General features: G+C 44.8%; 1 protein-coding gene across 8 annotated transcripts in view; it reads left to right on the forward strand.

Annotated features, from left to right (window-relative positions):
- The window catches only part of Fat1 (FAT atypical cadherin 1), a 117123-nt gene that overhangs the window by 74799 nt on the left and 16456 nt on the right, over positions 1-25868 (forward strand). For 5 of the 8 annotated variants that reach the window (XR_012911863.1, XM_075986625.1, XM_075986628.1 and 2 more), the window contains exons 7-20: positions 26-94; positions 1003-1142; positions 5677-5952; positions 6058-6268; positions 11341-15408; positions 16048-16244; positions 17872-18025; positions 18532-18765; positions 19928-20317; positions 21698-21912; positions 22199-22336; positions 23387-23530; positions 24037-24234; positions 24546-25347. Coding sequence is in view for 7 of the 8 variants with exons in the window: in XM_075986625.1 (XP_075842740.1) it covers positions 26-94; positions 1003-1142; positions 5677-5952; positions 6058-6268; positions 11341-15408; positions 16048-16244; positions 17872-18025; positions 18532-18765; positions 19928-20317; positions 21698-21912; positions 22199-22336; positions 23387-23530; positions 24037-24234; positions 24546-25347 (7236 nt within the window). In the remaining variant the exon portion in view is untranslated. The remainder of the gene's footprint in view (positions 1-25; positions 95-1002; positions 1143-5676; positions 5953-6057; positions 6269-11340; positions 15409-16047; positions 16245-17871; positions 18026-18531; positions 18766-19927; positions 20318-21697; positions 21913-22198; positions 22337-23386; positions 23531-24036; positions 24235-24545; positions 25348-25868) is intronic. The other 3 variants (XM_075986630.1, XM_075986627.1, XM_075986629.1) reach the window with 1 other exon arrangement.

A 25868-nucleotide genomic window follows, 5' to 3' on the forward strand; every position in this document is an offset into this window, starting at 1 on the left:
TGCTTGCTTCCTTTGGCTGTGTCAGGAGACACGCTTGCTAGAGACGTCTTTTACATCTTTCAGATGGCGTGTGACCTGAACTGTACAGCAGAAGGTATCTGCTGAGATCACATAATTTGCCCCGTGATTATGAGATCAAAAATCAAAGCATGGATTTTGTGTTCAGAGTCGGATTCCCCCCCCCCCAATCCCAGTTCTTTTCATAGTGTATATGCATGCCCACCCATCCCAGTTACAAACGTGTTGAGTCTTAATTGTCCCTGCATCAGTAGTTTTAGGTTTGAGACAGATGACTCGTGTGTGTGTGTCTGTGTGTGTCTGCCTGTCTGTCTGTTTAGTTTGGGGTAGATTTAGCCTATAATTTAAGTATGACATTAAGCCTTATTTTTTTTATTCCATTTCTTTTCTATTTGTATGAGTGTCTCAACCTCCATGGGTTTGAAGAGAGTTTTATTTAGAATGTAATTGGAGGATAGATATCTGGATAGTAAATAGGACGAGTAAACTTGCTTCTGAAAAGTAGTTTTAAGGAGTCCGTAATAGATCTGATTCAAATTAAATGTAACTGTTTCTTTCAGAGCTCACATTTGTTTTTAAGTTATTACTACTGAGCATAGTATATTCAAAATAAAACAACTCTTTTTTTCCAGTAATAAAAACTATTTTCAGTGAGGTTTTCATAATCATGCGCAAATTTTTATAATACCTGCAAAATCCGAAGTAATTGACAGGTAGGGTTAGCAGGGCTGTTTGCTTGTGGACTTTCTTTCTTCTCAGTTCTTGACCTCTTTACCATTAAGGCCCAGTGTTGTGTAAAAGCACTCTGAAGAGCTAGCCATTCTTTCCTACGTTTGGAAATGCTAGTCCTTTCAGTCACTTTGATCATTGTATTATTAAACGTCTGTTTTCATGGCCATTGAGTATCAGAAAGCTATAAAACACACGGCAGATCTTTATTGTATGATTTGCTCTAGCACCTCTGTTTGTCCTCCTTTCAACTAGGTGGCAACTATGACAGTCACTTCGATGTCGACAAGGGCTCCGGCACGATCATTGTTGCCAAACCCCTCGATGCGGAGCAGAAATCCAACTATAACCTCACAGTGGAGGCGACAGACGGAACCTCCACCATCCTCGCTCAGGTAAGTGAACGCTGGCGATGCCTCTGTCAGAAGGACTGAGAAAACGCCCTGCCGTCAGGATGCGAAGACAGCACGGGCAGTTGTGAGTTGGTGTAGTTTACACACATACACACCGGGAGTCCTTACTTGGGCACAGAAACCGCAGATCCTGAGTGCGGTTGTGCCTTCTGTGCCTTCTGCTGAACAGTCCCATAAAAATGTCAAGAGGGGACTTGACCCCATCGCAGTCTTAGCGCTTCCCCTCACGGGCTTAGTCTGACGCTTACTTCAAGCCCTGGTGCTGGAGTTTTCCCACAGGATGAGCTCTACACATCATTTTCTTGAAGCTCTTAATAGCTTAAACAGCTGACAGGTTGGTTCCCTTCCTTCCTCCTTCTTCCCCTTCTTCCTTCCTGTTCTTTTTATTCAAAGTAAACCCAGGTTTGTATAAAAATATCTCTTGAGTGAGATTTGACCAACAATTCTTTTGCACTTTTATTTGTTGCTATCTGATCGTCAGTGGCTGGCTAGATTTCTGGTTTCAAACTTTAATGTTAAAACCCTGTAAATTAATTGAATTTTAATTGAATTCTATTTTTTAAGTGAATTCTCTGATGCTTAGTAGTGGTTGTCCAAAGTGATGTTCCTGGATGACTAGTAACTGTGGGTTTTAGCAGGAAGCCTGCCTGTCTGCCTGTCCTTCTTTTCTCCCTTCCTCCCTCCCTCCATCAATTTTATTAGACCACATGTTTCTTTAGAAGCAAAAGTGTGGAAACAGGATCCAAATCCCGAAGCTAAAAGGCTTGTGTGTTACTTAACTATCCCTAAGGAAGCTGAAACTTAGAGACGGAGATGCTTCTGAAGTTTTCTGTCTTTAGATTATGTTCTTCGAAACCGTAAGTGAGACAGGTCATCCCCCCTGTCATTTAGTTGCCTTCATGATTGCAAATTGCAGTCTGGGATGTAGTTTCAGTTAATAAATGACTAGATAATTTAAGGGTAGCTATAAAAGTATTTTAGTCCTTTCTCCCAGTGCCTGTGATTTTAAAGTCCGTGAGACTGGCAGCACATGCTGTATGTGGCTTACGCTGTGGGGATTGTTTCGAGTGGCCGTGGGGAAGGCGCAGTGCCGTACTGCAGTTTCTCTTGCTGCGCATCTCATTGGAGTAACAAGCAGCACGCATGGATTTTTGTCTCTTTGGAAACGAGCCCCTGATGTTGAACTGCAGAGCACAAGAGTGAGAATTAAAGCATCAGAAATTATAGTAAGATTAAGCAGTGTCCCTGTGCATGGTCTCCTTAGTGTGAGTAACTGGAAATGTAGCCAGAGGGATTCGGGAAGGTGTGGAAATGGCCCTCTGTAGCAGCCGTTCTCGTGACTACAGCCGTGCATCCACATGGTGTTTTTACCTCGTTAGGAGGTAATTGGTAATGCATCTCTTCCCCGCCAAACTGCGTCTTCGGTATGGCTGGGCTCTCGGTCTGCAATTTTGATGTACATTGATAAAATTCCCCTGAAATGCAGGAGATGATGAATTAGTTTCCCCTTCTCTTAAAATTCAGGGCAGTGTTTATGGTTCTGTAACTTACTGTGGCACCTGTATGGAGCGGCCTGGCAGTGTCCCAAGGGATCAGTGACACAGGGAGGGTCTCAGAATTCAAGACAATGTGACAGAGCCCAGGCTGACCTGTGATGGTGGGGATAAAGGGAGCAGACAGTCATTAGGTTTAGGTTTCCATCTGGGACTGTGCGCAGGGAGATAGAGATCTGGGATGGAGGGGATTGGATCCTGTGAAGAGGCCCACGGGCACCTGAGCTACACCGATAAGGCCTGGAACAATGGGCAGATACAGGTTTGTTGGTGAAAATCAAGAACCCATGTAGCAGCTTTGTGTATTCAGGTCGGTCGGCCAGGTACCGGATGTGGGAGGGACTGGGTGATAATTTGGTCAGGCCCTATGCTCTCTTTGCAGAGTAGAGCAGGGAGGAGGCAGGGTGGATGCCAAGGTTCCACGCATAAAACTTTATCCTTCCAAACAGGATGTTCCTCGGCACCAGGTTGAATTGTTTTTCTTTCTCTCCTTTGTGTCCCCAGATAACTTACAAATTGAGCTGCTTTTTGTTGTTTTTTGGTTTATTTGCTGGTTTTGTAAGAGAGGCTGGTGTGGTTGCACTGAAGCAGTTTCATTCACGTTTTCTTGCAGTTCCCCTGGAACACGATTGTTGCATTCTGGGAAGGCCTGGGTAGAGACTTGTCTCCACCTCTCGCTCCTGTGCAGAAACAAACCTCAGCCTCACTCTGTTTCTATTGCCTTCTCTGGAAGGAGAGGAGAGTGGATAGTGCTAGCCACCTTCCCTGTTCTTCTGAGGGTCAGGGGAGAGGGCAGAGGACTCGCTCTGCATGCTCTTACGGCCTCTCCTCAGGACATGTTCCTGTGACATAGATGTCATCCAGCATCCCTGTGCAGGCTCCTGGCCCCACACTCCTGAAACATCACTTGCTTTCCTGTCTCTGATCCCTGAGACTCTGGGGCCACTTGACTGAGAAGAGGAGGTGGAATGTCTTTTTTCTGCTGGAAGGGTGTGAAGTCTATAAGATAGCGAATTCTCCATTGTAAGCTTGGGAGTTCAGGCGGTGCAGGTTCAATTCCTTCTTCCTGATCCTTTGTTCCTTCAGGTTCAAGTCTTTCTGGTCTCTTAAAGATAGGCAGGCATTCTCAACTTCAACCTTCCTGGACAATCATCTTCTCAGTTTCTTCTCAGTATTCCTTGCTTTGGAGAGCCCCCACCCACCTCTGGACTTTCAAAACCTCACCTTATGACGTGCTAGCAACTTTTAGGCTTTGTAGGAATATGGCATGGCCTGTGGAGACAGAAGTCACCATTGCACGCTTGCTCTTCGCCTTTAGACCTTGTGGGTGAGAGCTGGCCCAGTGCTCGGCAAGAGCGTGTCTGGTGAACTGCCTTGTCAAAATGGGTCGCTCGTTCTTTTTAGCTGAACCCAGGACAGCATCAGACTCCTCTGCCTAGATTGCACTTCGTGATCAAGTTTTAAACTTGTAAATCGACCAGGATTTGATTTATAGAAGAACGGCCGTTTGCAGCTGCGCCTCCTGGGTCCTCTTTTATCTTTAAAAGCGAGCCATCAGTAGACCCAAATGGTTACATACTTTTCACATAAAACCTTCTTTTGTGGTTTGGTGAATGGATTTAGGATTCACATAGAATTGAGTGTGAAAATGCATCTGTTGACGCTGTGGTCTTCTTTGGGAATACGATTACAGTCTCACGAAAATCCCGTCTTCATGTGGGTGCAGCCGCATGGTCTACAGTTACCTGGCATCACTTGTTCCTCTTAAATTAACAAACCCTTGTGTTCTGTAGAAGCCAGTGAAACTCGGCTTTCCTGTTCATAAACTATAAGTAAGCCATATTCTATGATTGATACTGAGTTTTACTATGCTGTCCATCTAAATCACTTCATTTTAAAAATTAATCATCTGTCAAGGTAAATATTTTTTGTTTCTAATTATGACTAAGTTTTTTAACATCTTCCTTTTTGCTCTAAAACTTTAATTTTATGTCACTATCTTTGACAAGAGTTTTTCTGTTCAACCTACTTAATTGCCTTTCGGAAAGAAACATTTGCCACTTAGGGATTTTGAAGCCACGGAACTGTAATTTAAGAGCATATTTTGGCAGGAGTGGGGTTCTAACTCTCAGCTCACGTATGCTAGGAAGTTCCCAATCATTGAAGTACATCCTCAGTGATTTCTAGCTGTTTCTTTTGTATTAAAATCTTATGAGGAACTTGGAGTCGCAGGGTTTAGAATGAGAAATTTAGGTAACATTGCCACCCCTCTCAATGGCCTGAATCTAACATAGGAAATGGGTATACTGGCAGAGTAAATTGATACCTCTCCTGAACCGTCTCTAGAGGTCTCTTGTAGAGATCTGTAGCAAATTAGCCAGCATTTCATAAGGAATTTTCAGCTGTATCCAGAATCCTATTTCCATAGTTATTGTTCAATATTACGTAAATAATATACCAAAGATAAGATTCTGTAGAAGGTTTTTTTGATTCTAGACTGTTGTTGCTTTTATTTCTCCTATTCATATTTAATTTGGTTCAATAGCATTTTTCTTTTTTTTTTTTTGTTTTTTTGAGACAGGGATTCTCTGGATTTGGAGCATGTCCCAGAACCAGCTCTTGTAGACCAGGCTGGTCTCGAACTCACAGAGATCCGCCTGCCTCTGCCTCCCGAGTGCTGGGATTAAAGGCGTGCGTCACCACCGCCCGGCTCAATAGCATTTTTTCTTTTCTTTTCTTTTCTTTTTTTGGTTTTTCGAGACAGGGTTTCTCTGTAGCTTTGGAGCCTGTCCTGGAACTCCCTTGGTAGACCAGGCTGGCCTCGAACTCACAGAGATCCGCCTGTCTCTGCCTCCCAAGTGCTGGGATTACAGGCGTGCGCCACCGCCGCCCGGCTTTCAATAGCATTTTTTCAATTAATTATGAGTGTATCTTTATCCAAGTCCTTTTGTTGCTCATTCCAGGTGCTTATCAAAGTCATAGATACAAATGACCACCGCCCTCAGTTTTCTACATCAAAATATGAAGTCACTGTTCCCGAAGACACAGAGCCAGACACGGAGATTCTGCAGATCAGCGCGGTGGATAAGGATGAGAAAAACAAACTGATCTACACCCTACAGAGCAGCATAGACCCCGTCAGTCTCAAGAAATTCCGCCTGGATCCTGCGACAGGTGCTCTCTACACTTCGGAAAAGCTCGATCATGAAGCCATCCACCGGCACGTGCTCACGGTCATGGTACGGCCACGACCTTTTTGACTGGAAAGGATGGCGATACCTTTTTGTTCTTAGTCCACAGGAAAGAAGAAGCCCAAGAGAATAACAGTGTGTTGATTCTTTCAGGTACGGGATCAGGATGTTTCTGTGAAACGCAACTTCGCCAGGATCGTTGTAAACGTCAGCGACATGAATGACCACGCCCCGTGGTTCACCAGCTCCTCCTACGAAGGCCGAGTGTACGAGTCGGCCGCTGTGGGCTCGGTTGTGCTGCAGGTTACAGCTCTGGACAAAGACAAAGGGAGAAATGCGGAAGTGCTCTACTCCATCGAATCAGGTATTTGTTGAAGCAATGGAGTCTTGTCTTTCTGTTTGAAAAGTGTGTCTTCCATTTTCTAAAATTACTTCTAGGTATTGAAGCATTTCTGTGTACCACTGCAAAAATGTTTTAAATTTTTAACTTAAAAAAAAAACTCCGCCAAGGAACAAAGATAAAATCCTAATAAGTTTGAGTGTCAAGAATTCTGGAGATTACCAGTATTAACATAAATTAAGACTGATATATCCTGCGGGGGCAGGGGAATGTTATTTTCTAATTCAGTTTTCCTGGAATTATTTTAGGCAGTCATTTTAGGCTCTGAACCCAGTCAGGAAAATGCTGGCTTAGAAATTCAACATTTTAATGAGAATATTATCTCTGGCTCAGAGTAAGAAATGCCACGACAGTGTGAAGACTCTCCCGTCTTGGCTCAAAAAGGGGCAACCTGCTTCCTACGCCTTGCAGACTCGCCCCACAGTCCATCCCCACGTACCATTAGCGGTTAAATGACATGCATAGGACCAAGTTGTTGAACCAGGCCACAGGGTGGTTGGTTCTGGAGAGAGAAGTCTTTGGAAGGGGCCTCTGGCATTGGCTAGAGGTCGCACAGTGGTGGCCTGAGCCAGGAAGGGTAAACCGAGCCTGAGCCTAGAAATTCCAGAATAAAATCAGGCAAGAGCCCCCCCAGTTGAGGGTCATCGGTGCCGTCACAGCAGTAGAACAGGTGTTCTTTTTCCGCTGCTGCTCACTCATCCAGGGGACCAAGTACTGTGTAAGAGGGCTCCATGCTGTGTTTATTAGGTGGGTCTTTCCATCGGCCTCGCGTGGATGAGGCCAGAAAGGCTCTACTTGGAGCGCATGCTCACACAGCTAGGAGTTGTTCCTAGCCCTGCTCACTCCAGTCAGTGATGCGTGTGGAGAAGGCACCTCAGTGTCCTACAGTCCTCACTGTTGAAGAAATAAAGCCAATTTCATTCTTTGTAATGAATTTAGGGTATTTTAATCTGATTTTTTAAGTGCATAGCTCTCTCCACTTACACATGGTGTCTTTTAGGCATTGAATCCATAGAGCTTGTAGATTATCTATAGATCACAGACACGAAATAAATCTGAGTATATACAGAGTGATTTTGACACAAATACCTCCTGGTGTGCTTATGCGCCGATCAAACTATTTTCATTTCCTTACGTGTTTGAAAACTCACTTGTTTCCTCTAAAAAAAACTGGATTGACTTCGTTATTCCCAATAAGATTTTATGATTAGAGTGTTAAAATGCACGGTAGTGGAGTTAGTGCCTTGGATAGACACACAGAAATTTTCCCCCCACTGCTTGAGAAATTTAGCAGTTAGGAAAACAGCGCATTCCATCCGTGCATGCCTGAGCCCTCAGTGAAGTGACTTTGTCGCGGGCAAACTGACTGGGTTGGTGGAGGAGAAAATGCTCATTTTTTCCCTTTGCTTTCACATAATTCTCAACAACTGGGTGTCTAAACTGTGATTGCTGGTGCCCGAGTGAAGGCTTGCGCATTCTTGGAGTGTTTGTGATGACTGATGGCCTTAGTAATTTGGTATCCTAAGAATGAAACTCTGTCTCTCCCCAGAGAATAGACTAGGCACCAGTGGGCTGTTCCCATGTGCAATAATAGGGTTTTAGGACAGCTTTCGTCGTGCAGCATTAGACTGAAAAATTAAAAAACAAAACCTCTCATAGAAAGTCACTACCGTGAGTGTGCAGCAGCATTAGCGTGTGCCCGTGTCTGTGGAGATACACAACACCTGCTGGAATAGAAGGAACTGTAAAATGTTCACACTGCCTTTCATTGAACACTTCGTTCATAATCAGCTGCTTTGAACTTATATCCGATTACATCTAATAAAGTTTGGAATTCTGGTTTTAAATTTTACTCGTAATACTGCATAAGTTTAATTAAGAGAAATTTATTGAGCAAAAGATTTAGTCTGATTTGGAGTCCTCAGGGAAAGGAGTTTAATGAAAAGTATTTCCATTTGCAACTGGATTACGTACCAGAGACACATAAGCGCTGTACTCTGGGCTGGAAGGTGTTGGTGTGTTGAAAAATAGATAGAGCATTACTCCTGTTCTCACCCCTGGGGAGAGATAACACTTGGTGAATGTATGAATTGATTAGGATTGGTTTGGTTCCTGAAACTTTTATCATAATTGCCACTGAAACTTGGTAGAGGGTCCCACACCGTCAGCAAGTACTTACTGAACACAGGCTATATCTGTTGTCTCTCTTTTGTACTCTATAGGAAATAGTCATGGGTTTAGGCTTGTTAGTGCAGATCATTTTCCTGCTGAACCGCAGAGATGAATTTAAAGTTGTACTGCTCCAGCTAATGCAAGCGAGTCAACCCCACCCTAGTACAAGCTTCTGCTTGCCTCATTTCCATCAGCAGCGAGCAGACATGTATTCCAAGGCTTGGGGAGTGCACCTGCTACCTGACAGTCTGCAGCGTTCTGTACATCTGACTCTTTGTGCCTCAATACATAAACACGTGAGATCCAAAGATTGAGTCTCTGGCTGGGCTCCCGGTGTGACAAGCTCAGGGTCCTCTGAATTCAACGCCTGGGTCTCCCAGATGATGAAAAATCATTTTGAATTTTACACAGCAAAATTCTTGATAAATAGCAAGAATGTTCTACATACTATAAAGAAAATGGAGAAGCTTGGTGTGGCGGCATATGCCTTTAACTGCAGCCCTTGGGAGGCTGAGGCAGGATTATGAATAAGAGGCCAACCTGAGATACATAGTGTGTGTGGTTTTTTTTTTTTTTTTGGTTTTTCGAGACAGCATTTCTCTGTGGTTTTGGAGCCTGTCCTGGAACTAGCTCTTGTAGACCAGGCTGGTCTCGAACTCACAGAGATCTGCCTGCCTCTGCCTCCCAAGTGCTGGGATTAAAGCCGTGTGCCACCACCGGCCGGCCATAGTGTGTTCTTGATGAGTCTGAACTGCACAAAAACAAAAGACAAACCAAAAATAAATGAGTGGGAAGAAAGAAAATACTTAAAATGAAAAACTATAATAAAGAATAAAAGTAGTCATACCGGACAGGCAAGTCAAAGAAGGTCTTCAGGCAGGGCCATTCAGTTAAAGTCTGAGTGAATGTGTAAATAGGTGAACGGAGAAATTGTGAGAATAGCTAGGGAAGGCCACATTGGGACACAACATGGTCAGTATCCGAGGTAAGAGAAGAGCAGAGGATGCTGGGAACACAGTCACGCATCATAACATTGTCCATCTCTGCCACATTAAAAACGTTGATTCATGTCTTCATTATGAAGCCTTGGACCTATGAAACTTGACTGGCAAATAAGATTTCACTATGGAAAATAGGACAAATACATGCAAATGGAGGGATGTAAATGTTACCAAATGGGCTGTTTTCCAAAGCAGGCATAGGAAAGACTCGGGGTTTCGGTTGAGGTAGGGGGATAAATTCAGTTGCCCAAACTGTGAGCAGGTGCACCTGTTAGGCTAGGCAGTCACCACAGGTTTGCAAGATGAGAGTAATGGGCGGGAAGAACAAGAAAGGATCTCTGAGTTTTGATGTTTGCCTAAGACACAGTGACAACCTGGGATCATGGATGTTCCTAAATACAGACAGGCCGGAAATCAGTGTCTGAGCAGCCTGGCAGAGGCCTGGGCCAAGGTTCAGCCCAGACCTTAAGGGTCTGGAGGAGCCTGGGCTTCCGCCCTGTTTCAGACCAAGGCATCGCCTTGGGGCTTAGACCCAGAGCCAGGCCAGCTTAATGAAAACCAGGCTACGTCTGGCCTCAGAAAAAAATGTCGTGGATTTTTGGAAAATGTATTTAATGAAGGAAATGAACACTGCAGAGGAAGTGCTTGCGTTTACTGTGCAGAAAGAAGTGCTCGTTAGTTAATCCTCTGGTTTGCAGATCACACGAAGCCATTCTGGTGTGAAGGGTGTGCTGGTGTCAAAGCCAGGAGGAAGAGGAGTGTGAGAAAATGGCAAGTGAACGTAGCTTTGCCATGCAGTGTGCATTTGGGAAGAATGGAGTCAGTGCTGGGGCAGATTTCTAGATGCTTATTTATAAGACTGAAAAGGACTGGGAAGGATTCACAGAGGGGTAGAACCCAAAGATACCCTCATACACACACACACACACACACACACACACACACACACACACACACAGTGCCTCGGCTCCGTCCGTAACATCTAGAGAACAACTGGTCTCTTTAGAACTGCCATTGCTATGGGAAGGTTTAGACTTGAGGAAATACTAACTCTGCGTAGGACAGGCTGCAGACGTCCAAAGAAACGCCAGTACAACCATCTGTCCTGGCAGTTTGCTTCTCGGCTGCATAAGCACTGTTGATGTTTTGAAGCAAACAACTCCCCACTGTGGAGGCTCTGGTGTGCCGCGTAAGCTGTTTTTGTCTCTTGGCCGCTATCATCCACGAAGTAGTAGCGCTTCCTCCCTTCGGGTTGCGACAGCCAAACTGCCAGATGTCTCCCTGGAAGCAAAATCCCGCCTACTCGAAAGGCGCCCACTAGTAGATCAGTCAACGTGGAAAAGGTTAAGGAGGGAATATTGTTGAAATCCTCAAAACTTGACAGCTAGGGCGGGCTACAGAAAATTGCTTCTCAGTTCCCTAACTACCTACAAGGCTTTCCTCAAGCTCAGTGCAAGTTTTCTCAGTGAATTAAAACTCTCCCTTGTAAGCGGTGAACACTGAGGACTTGATGTACCCTGCAGGATTTCAGGGCACTCTTGTAAACTGCTTAGCCGTGCAAGTGGAGAGCCGTGTGTTTCTACAACACATTTTTCAGTTCAGCAGAGAGAGTTTTGGCTTTAGGTACAGAACAGTATTTTTTTTCTATTTCTTGCTTTTCATATTTGACAGCCAAAATTCTGAACAGTTTAAAGGAGTAAAAATGAAATAAGTAGAAGGTTTCATCCAATTGTTGATATCCCCTGTTTTCCTATTTAATTCAGGATGTAAGTTTTAAATATCTCTTTTTCTGTTTCTCTGCTCTTTCTGTTGCCTTTGGGTTTTTCTCTAATAGATTCTTTCCTTTTTTTCTTGTCCTTCCAGGAAACATTGGAAATTCTTTCACAATTGACCCCATCTTGGGCTCTATAAAAACTGCCAGAGAATTAGACCGAAGTAACCAAGTAGAGTATGATTTAATAGTAAAAGCTACAGATCAAGGCTATCCCCCGATGAACGAAATGACCTCTGTGCACATCGCTGTCACCGTCGCTGATAACGCCTCTCCAAAGTTCACATCCAAAGAATACTCCGTGGAAATCAGCGAAGCCGTCAGCATTGGCACTTTTGTTGGGATGGTCTCTGCTCACAGCCAGTCGTCAGTGATGTATGAAATCAAAGATGGAAACGTAGGCGATACCTTTGATATTAATCCCCATTCCGGAAGCATTGTCACTCAGAAAGCCTTGGATTTTGAAACTCTGCCCATTTATACTTTGATCGTACAAGGGACCAACATGGCTGGTTTGTCCACCAACACAACTGTTGTTGTGCATTTGCAGGACGAGAATGACAACCCTCCAGTTTTTGCCCAGGCACAATATTCAGGATTCGTTAGTGAATCCGCTTCGGTCAACACTGTGGTTCTGACAGATAGGAATGTTCCCCTGGTGATTCGAGCCACGGATGCCGACAGGGAGTCCAATGCTCTGCTCGTGTATCAAATCGTTGAGCCGTCTGTGCACAGCTTTTTCACCATCGATGCCACCACTGGCGCTATCCACACCATGCTGAGTCTGGACTATGAGGAAACACGTGCTTTCCACTTCACTGTGCAAGTGCACGACATGGGGACTCCGCGTCTGTTTGCCGAGTATGCAGCCAATGTGACTATTTATGTAATTGACATCAATGACTGCCCTCCCGTCTTCTCTAAATCACTCTATGAAGCCTCTCTTCTGTTGCCGACGTACAAAGGAGTGAACGTCATCACCGTGAACGCCACTGATGCCGATTCCAGGGCGTTCTCACAGTTAATATACTCCATCACCGAAGGCAACATTGGGGAGAAGTTCTCAATGGACTACAAGACGGGCACAATAACAATACAAAACACGACTCAGTTACGAAGCCGCTACGAGCTGACCGTGCGAGCCTCTGACGGCAGGTTTACAAGCACGACCTCTGTGAAAATCAATGTGAGAGAAAGCAAAGAGAGCCCACTCAGGTTCACCCAAGACGTCTACTCTGCCGTCGTGAAGGAGAACACCACGGAAACCAAAACGCTCGCTGTCATTACTGCCAAGGGGAACCCGATCAACGAGCCTCTGTTCCATCACATCCTCAACCCGGACCGCAGGTTCAAGATCAGCCACACGTCAGGCGTGCTGTCTACCACCGGCATACCGTTTGACCGCGAGCAGCAGGAGGCGTTTGATGTGGTCGTAGAAGTGACCAGAGAACGTGAGCCGTCAGCAGTGGCCCACGTCGTGGTGAAAGTCACCATAGAAGATCAAAATGACAATGCACCAGTGTTTGTCAACCTCCCCTACTACGCTGTCGTGAAGGTCGATGCTGAGGTGGGCCACGTCATTCGCTACGTCACAGCCATTGACAGAGACAGCGGCCGAAACGGGGAGGTCCATTACTACCTCAAGGAGCATCACGACCACTTTCAGATCGGGCCCTCCGGTGACATTTCTCTGAAGAAACAGTTTGAGCCCGACACCTTGAATAAGGAATATCTTGTGACGGTGGTTGCTAAGGACGGAGGGAGCCCAGCTTTCTCTGCCGAAGTTCTAGTTCCCATAACTGTCATGAACAAAGCCATGCCTGTGTTTGAAAAGGCTTTCTACAGTGCCGAGATTCCAGAGAACATCCAGGTGCACAGTCCCGTGGTCCACGTCCAAGCCAACAGCCCGGAAGGGTTGAAAGTGTTCTACAGCATCACAGACGGAGACCCTTTTGATCAGTTCACCATTAACTTCAACACTGGGGTAATAAATGTCATAGCACCGCTGGATTTCGAGTCCCACCCAGCCTACAAACTGAGCATACGGGCGACCGACTCCCTGACGGGCGCTCACGCCGAAGTCTTCGTTGACATCATAGTGGAGGACATCAATGATAACCCTCCCATGTTCGTGCAGCAGTCTTACGCCACAACCCTGTCGGAAGCCTCTGTCATCGGAACACCCGTCCTTCAAGTGAGAGCCACAGACTCGGATTCAGAACCAAACAGAGGGATTTCCTACCAGATGTTTGGAAATCATAGCAAAGGTCATGATCACTTTCACATAGACAGCAGCACGGGCCTCATTTCACTCGTGAGACCTTTGGACTACGAACAGTCCCAGCAGCACAAGGTTTATGTAAGGGCTGTGGATGGAGGGATGCCCCCACTGAGCAGCGATGTCATCGTCACCGTGGATGTCACCGACCTCAATGATAATCCACCCCTGTTTGAACAACAGATTTATGAAGCCAGAATTAGCGAGCACGCTGCTCATGGGCATTTTGTGATGTGTGTAAAAGCCTGCGATGCCGACAGCTCGGACCTAGACAAGTTAGAGTATTCCATCCTGTCCGGCAACGATCATAAAAGCTTTGTCATCGACGGTGAAACGGGGATTATAACGCTCTCAAACCTGCGCCGGCACACCTTGAAGCCGTTCTACAGTCTCAATGTGTCTGTGTCTGATGGGGTTTTTCGAAGTTCCGCTCAGGTTCACGTAACTGTGATGGGAGGCAATTTGCACAGTCCTGTTTTCCTTCAGAACGAGTACGAGGTGGAACTGGCCGAAAATGCCCCCTTACATACTCTGGTGGTCCAGGTAAAGGCAACGGATAGGGACTCTGGCGTTTACAGTCACATAACTTACCATCTCGTGAATGACTTTGCAAAAGACAGATTTTACGTGAATGACAGAGGACAGATATTCACTCTGGAAAAGCTCGACCGAGAGACCCCAGCAGAAAAAATAATCTCCGTCCGTTTAATGGCAAAGGACGCTGGAGGGAAAGTGGCGTTCTGCACCGTAAATGTCATTCTCACAGATGACAATGATAATGCCCCACAGTTTCGCTCAACCAAGTACGAAGTGAACATTGGATCCAGCGCCGCCAAAGGAACGTCGGTCGTTAAAGTCTTTGCGAGTGATGCCGATGAAGGCTCTAATGCTGACGTCACCTACGCCATTGAGGCGGACTCTGAAAGTGTGAAGGAGAATTTGGAAATCAACAAGCTGACCGGCTTAATTACAACAAAGGAAAGTTTAATTGGTTTGGAGAATGAATTTTTCACTTTCTTCGTTAGAGCTGTGGATAACGGGTCTCCGCCCAAAGAATCCGTTGTGCCTGTCTATGTCCGGATACTTCCACCGGAAATGCAGCTTCCAAGGTTTTCAGAGCCCTTTTATACCTACGACATTTCAGAAGACATGCCCATTGGAACAGAAATTGACCTCATCCGGGTAGAACATAGCAGGGCTGTTCTCTACACTCTGGTCAAAGGCAATACACCTGAGAGCAATAGAGACGAGTTCTTTGTGATTGACAGGCAGACCGGAAGGCTGAAGCTAGAGAAGAGTCTTGACCACGAGACCACTAAGTGGTTTCAGTTTTCCGTCCTGGCCAGGTGTACTGTTGATGACGCTGAGGTGGTGGCTTCTGTCGACGTTAGTATCCAAGTGAAAGATGTCAATGATCACAGCCCAGTTTTGGAGTCCAACCCTTATGAAGCATTTGTAGTCGAGAACCTGCCCGGGGGGAGTAGGGTCATCCAGGTCAGGGCATCTGACCTAGACTCAGGAGCCAATGGCCAGGTCATGTACAGTCTAGATCCATCCCAAGGTGCAGACATCCTCGAGTCCTTTGCCATTAACATGGAAACAGGCTGGATTACAACCCTGAAGGAGCTCGACCACGAAGAGAGAGACAGCTACCAGATTAAAGTGGTCGCATCGGATCATGGCGAGAAGGTTCAGCTGTCCTCCACAGCCATCGTGGATGTTACTGTCACCGATGTGAACGACAGCCCGCCGCGGTTCACGGCTGAGATTTACAAAGGGACTGTGAGTGAGGACGACCCTCCAGGTGGCGTGATTGCCATCCTGAGCACCACCGATGCCGACTCTGAAGAGATTAACAGACAAGTGACCTACTTTATAACAGGTAAACCGCTCCCGACAACTGTGCAGTGGACAGGGACCCCGTGTTATATGGGGTATGCTAGGTATGGATTGATGGATTTGCAGAGTTAGTGTGCTTTCAGTCACGCGCATCTAACGTGAGGAGAAATAACATGGAAGCTGAACATAAGCCTTTCAGCTGAGCTGTTTCAGCCAAGACTCCTATGACTTATTCTGTTAAACTTAACAGTATTTAATAAATAACATCTAAAGGAAAAGTGTAGGTTTATTACAAGCTATTTGATAAACTTTAATCTCATACTTGAATAGAAATGGTACTGCTCCTCTATTATTATAAAGGGAAAAGCTAATATGTAGTAGTATGTATAGCACACACCTGTAATCCCAGCTCAAAGGAAGCTGAGGGAGGAGGATTCTTTATGAGAGGCCAGTGTGGGCTGTAGCCGAGACTACATAGTGAGTTCAGTCCATCTTAGGATACAAAACCAGAGCAACAAAAACAGAAAAGTATCAACTTTAATTATACTTTGAACGGTCTTAATCCCCTTTAAATCATAATGTCATACATTTTTTTTGGTATAGTTTCTTTTATCTCGTGGTTACTTAATTCACTTTCTAGCCCAACAGTTTTGGCCATCATCTTCCTCTCTTGATTTACTAGGAGGGGATGCTTTGGGACAATTTGCTGTCGAAAATATACAAAATGAATGGAAGGTCTACGTGAAGAAACCCCTGGACAGGGAGCAAAAGGACAGTTACCTTCTGACCATCACAGCAACCGACGGCACCTTCTCTTCCAAAGCCAGGGTTGAAGTGAAAGTTCTCGACGCCAACGACAACAGCCCAGTGTGTGAGAAGGTAAGTGTGCGTCCCTCAGGACGGTGCATCAGCTGTGGGCGCCTCTGTCCCTCTTCTGTAGGACAGCCGTCGAGGCGCTGTAATTCACATGTGTTTTGTGTTGTAGCTGCTTATTGCTGAGGTGGAGGAGAGGCAGATGCACAGGACTTGAGAAACTCTCAAGACTGCTTGGCATGCTAAGTTGATCGGGAACTTTTTTTCTGAAATACTGTCAAATGCGGGCCTCTTATTCCAGTTATTCTAGTGTCTGACTCTAAAAATGCTCTCTAAACTTTTTGTAGCGGTAATCTCTTCCTTTGAGGATACAGTTGTTTGGGGGAGGGGGGAACATCTGGCCAGCAGCTTTTTCTGCACAGCCCAGGTGTGCTTCAGCAGACTATTTTGAGGCAGAGGGGTTGTTCACACCAGAGAAACCGAGAGGTCAGTGGAATGACCTGCTACTGCTGGATCCAATTTTACTGGGGCCGTGGAGCCGTAGCAGGAGAGATCGCTGGAGCTGGGGTAGAAACGGAAAGCCTTGCAGTGGGAAGAATGAAGGCAGGGGGTGTTGGGGGTGAGGGCTGGGGGGATACCAACTTCATTTGCCAGCAGTGCAAAGGTTCCAGACATAGGGGCACACACCTGGTATCCCAGCACGTTTGGCTGAGATAGGAGAATTGCCACAAGTTCTCAGAGGAGTAAGCACAAAATTCATCATCAGAAGGAATGCACTGTCCATGTATTTGTATTTTTGGATGACATTATTTGATGACAGTGACTGGCTCTGTATCTGCTTTTTTAGACTACATACATAATATATCTATATCTATCTATGTATATTACTTATAAATATATACACACACATATATATATATATAACATTTTTCTCTATTCATATTTTCTAGATAGTATACCAGTCTGCCTTGAGTAATAATATAATTGGGAACACAACCACTTATAATTATCACTGTTACAAAATACTCAGTTTTGTGAACCATAAAATATATTTCCCTGTATAAAGCTCTTCCTAAAAAGTGATTCAGCAGAAGCATAATCTCTTTCCCTCATGTTCTATTTATGGCATGACTAACGTGATAATTGGAAGTGGAACCAAGTGTCCAACTGTGTGAAAGAGGAAACCAGGCATCCACCAACGTGCCTGGCCGTTACCTAGCTCCAGTTTCCCCCCATCCCAGGAAGACCATTTCTAACTGTAGTTATTCGGTTCTCTGGGATGAATGGTTGGTTGTGCATTGTAAATCCCCGTGCTTCAAACTAAGTAAATATAATGTAACAGCTATGTGCTTCCTCGAGTTTTTAGAGAAATCCGGGCTACCGCTTCACATTCTCGCATAAGCATTTGAATTAAGAATGAAACTGTTGGGAAACACATCATATTCTGTATCCTGTGGATTAAATGTCAGGCCAGACTTGCGGATACGGAGCTGGTGCCTGTTACAAGGCTCTTCCTTGTTTTCACATCTGTTTTCAGAGAGCGATCACTTTTAAAAGCTCTTTGGGCGTTAGCTTCGGTCGTTTCCCACGTTTTCCGCGGCCAAATGAAATGATTTCTTTTCCGTCATTCCCTTGGCAGTCACTGCTCGGTTTGAATGCTTCTGTTATAACGGTGTTGTTTAACGTCTTGTAGACTTTATATTCTGACACCATTCCTGAAGACGCCCTTCCTGGGAAACTGGTCGTGCAGGTCTCTGCCACAGATGCAGATATCCGGTCCAACGCGGAGATTACTTATGCTTTATTTGGTTCAGGTGCAGAAAAGTTCAGACTAAATCCAGACACAGGTAAGCATGGAGTTTGGAACTAATTTAATTTGTATTTCCTGTATGTAGGTGACATGAGATCATGTGCCAGACTGGAAATTGCATTTTTTTCTTTTAAAATTTGTTCTGATGCAGTGGAAATGACATCTAAACCTGAAAGGAACTTAAAGTATAAAAATTGGAATGAGGTAAAAATAAGTAGCCATAATGTCAGCTACTTGAACTATGGACTTTAGGATTTACAAGTTATTCAGTTTCTCAGAAAAAGCTCAGAGTGTATCTTAAAGTTTCTGATTTACTTATATAATATAGTGTGTTTCTTAAATTTTTGGACCTCAGTTTATAATTGGCATTTTCTGTGATGAAAATGATCCATATTTTCTTCATCTTTAAGCTTATTAATTTGGTAAGGAATTGTTGATACTATTTTTCTCCAGATGAGAATTAAGGTTCGGATTTTGTATTTGTAGGAGAAGAAAACAAGATGGATAATCATGGTTCATGCCCTAACTCCTCTTTGTCTCTAGGTGAATTGAGAACGTTAGCCCTCCTAGATCGCGAGGAGCAGGCAGTTTACCATCTCCTTGTCAAGGCCACCGATGGAGGGGGAAGATCCTGTCAGGCTGCTGTTGTGCTCACCTTAGAGGATGTGAATGATAACGCCCCTGAATTCACTGCAGATCCATACACCATTACCGTGTTTGAAAACACGGAGCCGGGAACACTGTTGACCAGAGTGCAGGCCACTGATGCAGATGCAGGTACTCCGAGACACTGAGTTGTTCTTCTGCCCTTGGGGTGTGCAGAAGACTTTGGGATGCCCCCTTCCCCAGATCGTGGAACATACTCCAGTGTGTCTGACCATCTTCTTTTCCTCGTGCACATGACGGAGCTCAGCATTGTTGTAGTAACAATAACTGAGACGTTTTCCATGACGTTTAAAGTCCTGACAATTACACCGGGGAAACTTCCTGCCACAGTATAGCTGCGGTGTCTCTAAGATTGTGGTTATTGTCTTCGTTAACTAATTTGGCTCCCAGTGTTGGGGATTGAACTTGTGGCCTTCATATGCCTGGCTTACATTTTGCTAACTTCCTCCTTAGCTCTTTGAGGTGCTTTTAGGGAATAAATCAGTAGTGCTGTAGAGATATTGTTACATTCATAGGAACATAGCAAGCAAGTACTATATTTGCTTAAGTTTTATCAGTTTTCAGAAGTATTTGTGAAGAAAATGAGTGTATGCCTTCAGACATTCCGATACTAGAGAATATCTTCTGGAGTCATTGATACTGACTTTTAAAAAGTGACATTTTAAATAATTCTTGGTCACTGAAGCCAAATATCAAATAGATGTCATTTTAATAAGACTAGCATTGAAGGCATAGGGGCTCACGAGCCCCATATTCCTAGATGAGGAGCTATTGACAATTTATGCTTCTGATGGAGGGAGAGTGAGTTTCCTTTAAGCTGTGGCCCCTGGTTGGTCACCCACACTCTGATGGGTGCTCCCATACCCATGAGTAAAGAATAGCACACATTTGACATGGTGAATTATTTTTTAAAAAGAAAAGAGCATAAGAAGATGGGAAGGAACATAGATGTGGACCGAGGGGGCGCTCGAAGTGACAGTGAACATTACCTAACTACATATTATAGATAGTTCTCAAAAAATAATAAAATAATATTCCATTGAAAAAGTCTTGGCTACTGTCCATGTAGTCTAAGTGAGAGCCTAAAAAGTTGACCATCTATGGATCATATGTCAAGTCTAGAAATTTGTAAGTCAGAGTATGTTTTCAGATCATCTACATGGTGGGGTCTTTAAAATATATCTGTTTGCATTTTATCATTTGAAAATGTCCCGCGTTTTAAAAATGTTACATTCTTCCCTGTGAAACCTGATAGAATTTTATGCTTTGCCAGGACTGAACCGGAAGATTTCCTACTCATTGATCGACTCTGCTGATGGGCAGTTCTCCGTTCACGAGCTCTCTGGGATTATCCAGTTAGAGAAGCAGTTGGACAGAGAGCAACAGGCAGTGTATACTCTCACTCTGAAAGCAGTGGACCAAGGACTGCCAAGAAAACTGACGGCTACTGGCACCGTGGTCGTGTCCGTTTTGGATATAAACGACAACCCGCCCGTGTTTGAGTACCGTGAATATGGTGCCACCGTGTCCGAGGACATTCTCGTCGGAACCGAAGTTCTCCGGGTGTACGCAGCGAGTCGGGATATTGAGGCAAATGCAGAAATCACCTACTCAATAATAAGTGGAAACGAACACGGAAAATTCAGCATCGATTCTAAAACAGGTAACCTTTTCTGTAAACGAGGAAGCCCTCATTCCATACTGAGGGCTGGATCTGTCTCGACTTCATGCTAAGGGATGGGTCCCATGTCCTTAGTTACTGGGTGTTCCCAACAGGTAAAACTCAAGTATTCTCTCTGTTATTTAGACTGGGATTGAAAGGGGTTTGGGAAGCTCCATACTCAAATTCTGTATAGTCACTTCTTTCTGGCATGTCTGTGTAGAAAGCTGCTGACTCTCACCCAGTCTAGTGATGGTGTGTAGTGTCCCTGGTTTGCCACGGTAGGATGCTTAGGGTAATAAACCTTGTGTAACCACTCATTTTATCCCGATTATCAAAGGCATATGGAGTGGCTTCCCCGGTCACACTATTCTTTTGACCTCTTAGATCCTAATTCCCACACTGGACATCCGTTAGTTCTTCTTTACCATGCCAGCTGCATACACTAGTTGACAGAGATTGGATTACACCGAGCCAGCAGTCTTGTGGGGTCAGCATTACTAACTCCTGCTTTGTGAATAGAGGTGTAGCTGTGTTAGCCTGTAGACTAAAATACCTATCAACTCTCAGGACATTGTAAAACTTTGCCCTTTCAGACTACACCTAGTTGACTGTCGTGTGTGACTGTTTCTGATGAAGCTTAGGTGTCCAATGACGCCATTCTACAATATATTTTTAATGTCTGTTATAAATGTCCTTAGGAATTTTATATCAACTATTCTTTTAAGTAGGATAGACTAGGATGAGCCAAGGAGAAGTGTTTCAAGTGTTGTTAAGTCAGTAAGGGATTTTATTTTATTTATTCGATTGTTTATGGGAAGCAGGATATTGGTGTGTTGTCCAGGCTGGTCCTGCTGCAGCCTTCTAGCTGCTATTATTAGAAGCATGTATCCCTGTGTTCCGTCATTGTAAGAGGGGATATTTAATACGATATTTAATATTTAATACCTCAGAAACTTCTTTGTAAAAAGGACATGCATGAAAATAATAACAATAAGAAAAAAACCAAAAGGCACTGAGTTGAATTTTTTTAAAAAAATTGTGTTTAAACTGAAGTTTTTGGTAAACTACGTCCAGGAAGGAATGAGACCTGCCATCATTTTTAAAACTTTATAGTCATTTAAAGCAGAGATAGCATTATTGACGGGGACAGAAAATTAGACATCACTCAGAATAGAAGGAAGATAAAGAAATAAATGGGGATATTGGGCGGGTAAAAATCCTAATTTTAATTATTTAATTAAACCAGAAAATATACACAGTTTTTGTTTGTTTTTGTTTTGCTTTTGAAGTGAGAAATAAGTGCGTTTAAAGGTGGTAATGTTGTAATAAGAAAAACCTGGAATTGCGGAGTGCCGGAAGTAATTCTGTCTCTCCATACAGGGGCCATATTCATCATTGAGAACCTGGATTATGAGAGCTCCCACGAATATTACCTCACCGTGGAAGCCATGGATGGGGGCACGCCCTCACTGAGTGACGTGGCGACGGTGAACATCAACATCACGGACATCAACGATAACACCCCAGTGTTCAGCCAGGACACCTACACCACGGTGGTCAGTGAAGACGCGGCCCTTGAGCAGTCGGTCATTACGGTGCGTGGTTTTCCTCGCTGCTTGCCTCTTCTGCATCTTTAAGGAGCAACCAGTAAAATCATTCCAGTTCTTCTACTGGTTCTGTTTAAATGTGGTAGCGCGTTGAACTGTTCAGCCAGAGGACATAACTTGGCTCTAGAGTGCTCACCTAGCGTCGTCCTGCTGAATCTTTAGAAGGTCCTTGTTGAGCTGGTTATTGGCTTTGAGTAACGGCCATAAAACAGCTCGCTGTTATTTCTTCCAGCCCTTCCTTAGCTGTTTCCTAAACGAGAGTGATATTTCCTAGATTATGGCTGATGATGCTGATGGCCCTTCAAACAGTCACATCCACTACTCAATTATAGAAGGGAACCAAGGAAGTCCATTTACGATTGACCCCGTCAGAGGAGAAGTGAAAGTGACCAAGCCCCTAGACCGGGAAACGGTAAGCTTGCAAAAGGCATTTAAACTGTCGACAAAGCACTAACGTGTTGTGTTCGTATCTGTGTGGTATAATGTGAGGTCCCCAAAAGGAACCCTCATCCCAGGAAATCACATATTAAAATAGAAATATCTTGAAGTTGATTAAAGTTTCAACTCCAGATTTTTTTTCCCTGAGTTACTGAAGAGTCTGTGAAACACGACTGTTAAGCATAGAAAATTCAATTATACTAGGCAGAGTAAGTGACTTTTTTTAAGCGCAGGATCTTGCCTCAAACTCACTGAGGCTGGAACTGCAGGTCCCTTTCAGCATACCTGCCTGAAATGTAGTGATTGTAACTACAGAACCAGGCTCTTCTGACACATTAGTATCCACTAGGAGATGTTAAAGGTGGAGGCCTGTGGAGTTCTCAATTATGTTACGGTTGAACATCTCGCTAGGCCGATGTCCTACAGAACGGTGCTCTGGGATTTAGCCATCTCCCTGGCTGCTCCCAACGCTTACTCTAAAGCTATCATAACAGGCACTGTCCTGGCAGGGAAGCTGACTCACTTGACTTGATATCTTTTACAAGAGGCCACAAATATTACCTTGAGGGATTTAGACAACTCGCTATAATCCGAGTGTGAAATTGAAGGTGACGGTGACCTGGCGTATATCCGCACACAGGGTGAGAGGCAACGTGTCTCTTTCTGCCTCAGCACAAGCTAGCTTCTTGGGAAAGTGGCATCTATGGTATCACCAAAGTAAGAGCCGCTGGGCTAGGGCAGCAGTTTCCCCTGTCATCTCCATAATTTGTCTCCTTGTTTCTAATAGGAGACTGTAAGAGGTTCTAAAACCAAGCATTTGAATAAGACCCCAATGGGAGACATCAGAGAATCTGCTTCTTGTTGATAGCTATTTCTGTTGAGAAAATAGTACACGCACTGGTTGGGAGATTTTATTTTTAATCATAGGGCGCTGCCTAGACAAAAGCTTGGCAAATGAGGTCCGTGATTGCCAGTTGATTGGCCCCGTGCAAATGAATGGGGGTTCTGTGTTTCCGTTGGGCAGATCTCAGGTTATACCCTTACGGTGCAAGCTGCTGATAACGGCAGTCCACCCCGAGTCAACACAACCACAGTCAACATCGATGTGTCCGACGTCAATGACAACGCACCTCTCTTCTCTAGAGACAACTACAGTGTCATCATCCAGGTAAGGGGGTGGTGTGCTGGGGGGTGTGGCCCCTTCCATCTTTTCACTGGCTCTCGTTTGACACAGACCATGGTTTAAAAAAACTGGAACAGATGAGATTAGAGGATTCCTTCTTAGTCTAGAAGAGTCGTTTACAAGACACAGGTCAACGTTCATCCGTTTCGTGCTCTGTTCTTTATAAAGATATTCTCACTGATCTGGGATTAACTAGGAAGAACTTTTTATAATCTTCTAATGCTCTGATTTCCCCTCCCTTCCCCCATTGTCCTCTTGCCTGCTACTTCTCCCCTAACCCCCATGGGTCCTGTTCCACCCTCCCCACCCCTTGGAGACCCCATCCCTCTCCCATGTCCTTCATGTCTCCAGCTCTCTCTCCTCTTCCTTGATTTATCAGCAGGAAGGTTTTTTTTTTTTATTGTCCATATGCTTATCAGAAAGCCTCACGTGTCCCTTACCGTATCCACTTGGTTGTGTGGACAGCTTTTGTTCTGTTTGACATCATGCAGGAGAACAAGCCAGTGGGAGTCAGCGTCCTGAAGCTGGTAGTCACAGACAAGGACTCTTCTCACAATGGTCCCCCCTTCTTCTTTACTATTGTGAGTGGAAATGATGATAACACATTTGAAGTGAACCAGCATGGGGTCCTCCTGACGGCTGCGGCCATAAAGAAGAAAGAGAAGGACCATTACCTTCTGCACGTTAAGGTATCACAGTCTTTCTTCGTGGTTTCGCTTGGATTCATAGAGAACAGCTTCCTTACGTGTTACGGAAAACAAAAGAGAATATAGTTTGTTTTCCCCAATGCACTTTCAGTTTTGGCCTAGTTGCACTTAGGTTACCTTTTCATAGGCAGGTGTGGAACTTAGTGTCTGTATGTGTAAGCGACAAAATAGCTGTCCTTTCCTTGGTGGGCTCCTGTTGATAAACAGTTGATAAGTTTGCAGAACTTAAGCAAAACACCTAGATGTTGATCGAGTAGTTGTGACAAGGACTGAGGCAACTTCTATTTTTGTAGGTGTCTGATAATGGGAAACCTCCGCTGTCCTCGCTGACGCACATTGACATTAGGGTTATTGAGGAAAGCATCCACCCTCCTGCCATTTTGCCACTAGAGATTTTCATCACTGCTTTCGGAGAGGAATATTCAGGTGGGGTCATAGGAAAGATCCACGCAACTGACCAGGACGTGTACGACACACTGACGTACAGTCTGGATCCCCACATGGACGGCCTGTTCTCGGTGTCCAGCACGGGGGGCAAGCTGATTGCACACCGAAAACTTGACATCGGCCAGTACATTCTCAACGTCAGCGTGACAGATGGGAAGTTTACCACCGTGGCCGACATCACCGTGCACATCCAGCAAGTGACGCAGGAGATGCTGAACCACACCATTGCCATTCGCTTCGCCAACCTCACCCCGGAAGAATTCGTCGGCGACTATTGGCGCAACTTCCAGCGGGCTTTGCGGAACATCCTGGGTGTTAGGAAGAACGACATCCAGATAGTTAGCCTGCAGCCCTCCGACCCGCACTCGCATCTGGACGTATTACTCTTTGTCGAGAAGTCAGGGAGCACTCAGGTTTCAACAAGACAGCTTCTGCACAAGATTAATTCTTCTGTGACCGACATCGAGGAGATCATTGGTGTGAGGATACTGGACGTGTTCCAGAAGCTGTGCGCAGGGCTGGACTGCCCGTGGAAGTTCTGTGATGAGAAGGTGTCTGTGGATGAGAACATCATGTCGACACATAGCACAGCCAGGCTGAGTTTTGTGACCCCCCGACACCACAGAACAGCTGTGTGTCTCTGCAAAGGTAAGAGCACGCACGAGTGTGAAACTGATGGTTACAGAATGTTCTCTCTCGGGGGCACTGGAGAGATGGCTCAGAGGACTCCGGTCTGATCTCCAGCACCTGGTAACCCACATCATCACCCAACCTGTAAAACTCCTGTTCCAGGGATGCCCTCTTCTGGTCTCCATGGGGACCAGGTGCCCAAATATACATGCAGGCGAAGCATCCATATGAAGCATAAATCTAATTAGTCCTAATCAATGAAAACCAGGAGTCAGATATCAGGAATAAAGGGCATACTGGGATTAAAGGTGTGTGCCACCACTGCCCAGCTTCTATGGTTAACTAGTGGCTAGCTCTGCCCTCTGATCTCTCGGCAAGCTTTATTTGTCAGAGCACAAACAAAATATCACACAACATCTATACACATGATAAATAAAATTAAATTAATTTTTAAAAAAAAATTAGAAGAAGAGTGTTTCATGGCCGGACCTGGTAATCCTAGTCCTATGATCCCAGCTACTTGGAAGATGTGTTAAATT

This window comes from Microtus pennsylvanicus, chromosome 9, assembly GCF_037038515.1.
Source record: "Microtus pennsylvanicus isolate mMicPen1 chromosome 9, mMicPen1.hap1, whole genome shotgun sequence".
Classification (NCBI taxonomy): domain Eukaryota; kingdom Metazoa; phylum Chordata; class Mammalia; order Rodentia; family Cricetidae; genus Microtus; species Microtus pennsylvanicus.